Source organism: Bison bison, unplaced genomic scaffold, assembly GCF_000754665.1.
Source record: "Bison bison bison isolate TAMUID 2011002044 unplaced genomic scaffold, Bison_UMD1.0 scf7180017864068, whole genome shotgun sequence".
Classification (NCBI taxonomy): Eukaryota; Metazoa; Chordata; class Mammalia; order Artiodactyla; family Bovidae; genus Bison; species Bison bison.
In genome coordinates this window covers 2,241,477-2,246,306 of record NW_011494640.1, presented here as the reverse complement: position 1 = coordinate 2,246,306, position 4,830 = coordinate 2,241,477, and the positions used below count along the sequence as shown (strand labels likewise).

General features: G+C 49.1%; 1 protein-coding gene across 1 annotated transcript in view; it reads right to left on the bottom strand.

The window, feature by feature from the left end:
* LCK (LCK proto-oncogene, Src family tyrosine kinase) overlaps positions 1-4,830 on the bottom strand; it is a 21,344-nt gene that overhangs the window by 7,455 nt on the left and 9,059 nt on the right. The window contains exons 2-6 of the mRNA XM_010836910.1: positions 1,260-1,369; positions 867-948; positions 625-715; positions 309-407; positions 51-154 (exon numbers count right to left, since the gene is read on the bottom strand). Of these exons, the coding sequence (XP_010835212.1) occupies positions 51-154; positions 309-407; positions 625-715; positions 867-948; positions 1,260-1,364 (481 nt within the window). The 5' untranslated portion in view covers positions 1,365-1,369. The remainder of the gene's footprint in view (positions 1-50; positions 155-308; positions 408-624; positions 716-866; positions 949-1,259; positions 1,370-4,830) is intronic.

Here is a 4,830-nt window from a genome sequence, read left to right as displayed (position 1 = left end):
CCCCAGCCCACGGCCCCCTCCCGACGCCCCGCAGCAGCATCTCCGCTCACCCGCCGTGCTCTCGCTCTCCCGGATCAGGAAGGAGCCGTGCGTGTTCCCCGGCGCCAGGAGCTGCCTCTCCGCGTCCTTGCGGCTCAGAGTCTTGAAGAACCAGCTGCTCAAGGCAGAAGCGAAGGCTTCTTGGATCCGCTGGTCCGGTCTTCCCCCATTACCCTCAAGCATTCACCGCCACCACCCCTAGCACCTCTCCTCTGCTCCGAGGTCCCTGGATCTGCGTCCCACCATTCCCACGACGCGTCCCCACTCACGGTTCGGGCTCCAGGCTGTTCGCTTTGGCCACAAAGTTGAAGGGGATGAAACCTTCCTGGCCCGTGGTCAGGGACTGCGCCTTCCACCACTCGCCGTTCCTGCGCGACGGCGGCAGTTAGTATGGTCTGCATAGCCTCGGACTCGGATGGAAACCCTCCGTCGGAGCCCCCAGTTAGGCCATACCACCCCACCCTCCAGCTCAGCACTCCGAAGCCTCCCATTTTTGTCTGCAAAGCTCCCACTGCAAGCCGGGACCGCAGGGGTTTGCGGTACTGGAGATACCCTAGGATGGGCAGGGCGAAGGGGGGCACTCACTGCTCCAGGATACGGAGCTGTTCACCCTTCTCGAAGCCCAGGTCTCCGTCGTGAGAAGGCTCATAGCTGTGCAGGGCGATAACCAGGTTGTCTGTAAAGACAGGGGCAGTCAGGGAGAAGACTTCTGGAGCAGACTGGGAGGGTGAGTTCAGGAGTTAGAAGTTGGGGATGGGGGAGGAGATGGAGGCTGACAGCCAAGGATCCACAGGCCTTGTCTTTCAGGCCCTGCTGGTTGAGGTCACCTTGCAGTGGAGAAGCTGGGGGGTTGGATCCCTCGTAGGTGACCAGTGGATCACGCACTTCAGAGCCATTCCGCATGGGCAGCTGTGGGTGTGGGATGAGAGAAGTCAGAGAGCTGGAGACTGGGTGAGACCCTGGCTTGCCTCCCCACTCTCCTGCTCTCCTTCACTTCAGCTTGGCTGGATCTTCTCATTGAATTTGCCCACCACTTGCTGTGGGACCTTAGAAGAGTCCCTTTCCCTGTCTGGGGTTCTTTTCCTTTCTGTGTGGCAGGGGGGCTCGCTGTCATCTCCAGGACCTGTGAGATGGCATCATCATCCCTATGATCTGTTCCTTTCTCCCCACGCCTGCATCCCACCCAACTCCCTCACCAAGCCCCTTGTCTTGCCTCTTACCGTGGTCTTGCCATCCAGTGGGACTATGGGGTAGTGGCAGTTTTCACATACATCGATGTTTTCCATCCAGTCATCTTCTGGGTTTGAGCTGCAGCTACAGCCCATGGTCCCTGGGGGAATGGAGAGGGGGCTGAAAGGGCTCCCCCAACATCAGACATGCTAGGGCCTAGCCCTGGGAACTTCCAGAAGTGCCTGAGATTGTCAGCCCCCCAGCCGCCATTCTCCAGCCGCAGAAAAGCTGAAATGGGGTCCTAGCTCCCAATAAAGTCACACGTGGCCCCTGCTGAGACCTAGGCCCCGCCCTCCCACCTGGGCCGGGTAAACCGCCACAGGCACCTTTGTTAGTCTGGTTGCCCACTTCCTGCCTCTCCCCTCTCCCACTCTCTCAGCCCATCCCCCAAGTTGGGGGACTACCTACTAGAGATCACATACACTTCCCCCAGCCCTAGGGGAGACCTGAGTTTTGATCCTCCCCTACAGTGGGGTGCGTGTACCTCACCGCCTAATTACAAGTCCCCCCTGCTGCCAATGACACTGAATGAGGGACCCTCTCTGCAGAATGTCAGCCATCAGGCCTCTGCTCCCCCAAATCCCCCACAAAGTCTGCTTCAGAGGCTTCTTTCTGCTTCTCCCTAGCAGAAAACCCCTCAATGGCCCTATGGGCCATACATTTTTTTTGTATTTGTTTGCTTGCTTTAGCAGTGGAAACTTTTTGTCAGATGAAATCGAGCGGAACCCCGTATATAAAGCAGGTAAAAGTGGAGCTGTTCTGCCTGAAGCAGAATGGGGATCTCACCCTGAAGTCCCCAGGAGTCCCTACAGAACCTCCTCGCCCAGGGCTGGTCCTCTGGACCCCTGGAAATACCAGTCCTCAGATAAATTAATTTATGCATTCAAGAACCTTTAATATCAAGATCAAATCCATCTCCTCAGTCTATTCTGCAATACACACACACGCGTACACACACACACAGAATCTGTCTTCGGAGCTCCTCTTCCCCAAAAAACTCACACTCTTCTTACAACATGCCTTGCATGTGTGGTTCACCTGCCGTGAAATACTCTTGCCCATCTATTGAACTCTAGCTCAGTCTTCAAGGTTCATCTCAGATATCACCTTCTCTGTGAAACCTCCCCGATGCCCAGTGCTCTTTGCTCCTACAACCCTCCACTCTCCCCAGCCACAATCATCAACTTCCACCGAGTGCCAGGATGACACTAATTTATGTGTCAGTCCCCCTGCCTTTGCTACCCGCTTGGTGAGATCAGGGATTCAGCAAGAGCAGAGGTTGTGTTTTATTTGCCTGAATGTCCCACCACCCAGGACAATTCTTGTTAATAAATGTTGACTGATATGTGGTGGGTTAATGCCCAGATTCTCCCATTTGCAAAGGTCTTAGAAACCACCAAGTCTAACCTCAGATTTTAGATGAGCAAACAGAGGACCAGAAAGTTCTGCTCAAACTCACAACTGTTACGGGCAGAACAAAGCTAGAGCTGCTAATCCATGCTAAGGTCAACTAGAAATGGGGAGCAGTGGTGGTTTTTTAGTTTGTAAGACTTAAGGACCTATTCAATTATAACCCAATTAAAGAAAAAAAAGAAAAAAAAAAAGATTCAAGGATAGTCCCTGGAGTTATGTTCAAATTCTGGGAATAATACTCATTATGTCACTTTGCTGAAATCATTCTCCTCTAGTTCCACTCTGCCTTTCTGTCAACCGGGAATTGTCATCCCTTCCTCAGAAGCTTAGATAAATGTTGGCTTGGTTTAGAGCTTAGAAAGATTTCCAGGAGTGCTCATTCTGCCCTACCAACCCCTGCTTTGGAAAGTGGAAGAATATGACTGATAAATAATCCTCTTGGCTTTAAGCTCACATTTCTTTTTTTTATATATATAATTTTTATTTTATATTGGAGTATAGTTGATAAGCTCATGCCTGTTAAACTGAGATACTTATAACCTTTCATGGGTACCGGAAGTCATGGGTGTGTACCTCTCAAAGCATGAGTGTTAAACACATAGTTAAGCCTTATTCATGTAGTTAATAAACAGATCTATTACAAATAGAGGAAAATACAAAATGTACATGAAATTTTAAGCCAAATCAAGAGACTTTCAAGGAAAGGTGTTCGCGCATATACTCTTCCCCTCCTACTTTAGGAGTCCTGGGGAAACATTTGAGAAATCTTGCTCAGCTCTGTGGCTGCAAATGGCTTTTTTATTTTTTCGATTGCTACTTTTATTATGGCTTAGAACTGATTAACGGCAAAAGCCTCCAGAAAAGAACTGTTTACATTCTGGAACCAGCCTTAGATGAGCTGACTGTCTAGGGTCTGAGGTCCTGAGCAACCTGTTTTTTGTGATAGTCAAACAGCCCTTGGAAAACCACCAGCTGGCTATATTATACAGAGAACACCAACATCAGATAAGGTGTCAACTTAGATCAGTAAGTCCCTTCTAGGCCTGACATTCTCAGGGGCTTTGGAAAAGGTAAGAGCAAGATGAGAAAAGCCTGGGGTTGAGAAAATGGGATGAACTGGGGTGCAGCAGTGAGGAGAGGCTGGTAGACCTGCAGAAGAAATCTATGCTGAATCTAGGGCTGGATACTGCACGTGGTCCAGGCTGGGGTCACATGCGGGGAGAAGAGGAGCCACCTGGCCTTGGGCGAGGGTCCAGGAAAACATGCAGGCAGGACCTATACCCTGGGTAAATCTGGACCTGCCAGAGAGGACATGATGATGTCCCTGAAGACTGGGACCAGGTGAAAAAGAATGAAATATTGCCATTTACAGCAACGCGGATGGACCTACGATTATCACACTGAGTGATGCAAACCAGGAAGAGAAAGACAAATATGACATGATATCACTTATATACAGAATCTAAAAGCTAATGCAAATAAACTTATTATCACACTGAGTGATGCAAGCCAGGAACAGAAAGACAAATATGACATGATATCACTTATATACAGAATCTAAAAACTCATGCAAATAAACTTATTACAAAACAGAAACAGACTCAGACTTAGAAAAATGATCTTGTGGCTACCGAAAGGGGAAAGGGGTGGGGGAGGGGAGGGATAAATGAAGAATTTGAGATGAACAGATACACACCACTCCATATAAAAGAAATAATTTACTGTATAGCAGAGGGAACTATATTTAGTATCTTGTATAACCTATAATGGAAAAGAATCAGAAAAATATATATATGCATAGCTGAATCACTTTGCTGTATACCTAAAACTAACACCATATTGTAAGTAAACTATATGTCGATTAAATAAAAGACTGGGGCCAGGAGTGAGAAAAAGTCAAGCTGTGTAAAATTAAGGAAAATGGTACTTGGTAACTGTTGGGTATCTGACCCTTAGCGTTTCTTGTGTGACTTATTTAGTGCCCACGGAGCCCTCCGGCTTCAGGTTTCAGGCCCTGCCCTATACAGAAGTGTGAGTTTTGGAGGATAACACCTGGCAGCAATCAGAAGACCCCAGGACCTGGCAGTGTCAGACATAATTCTGGTGAGTGGCTCCCAGCCACTGGGAGCCACATGCGCCTGTGAGGCC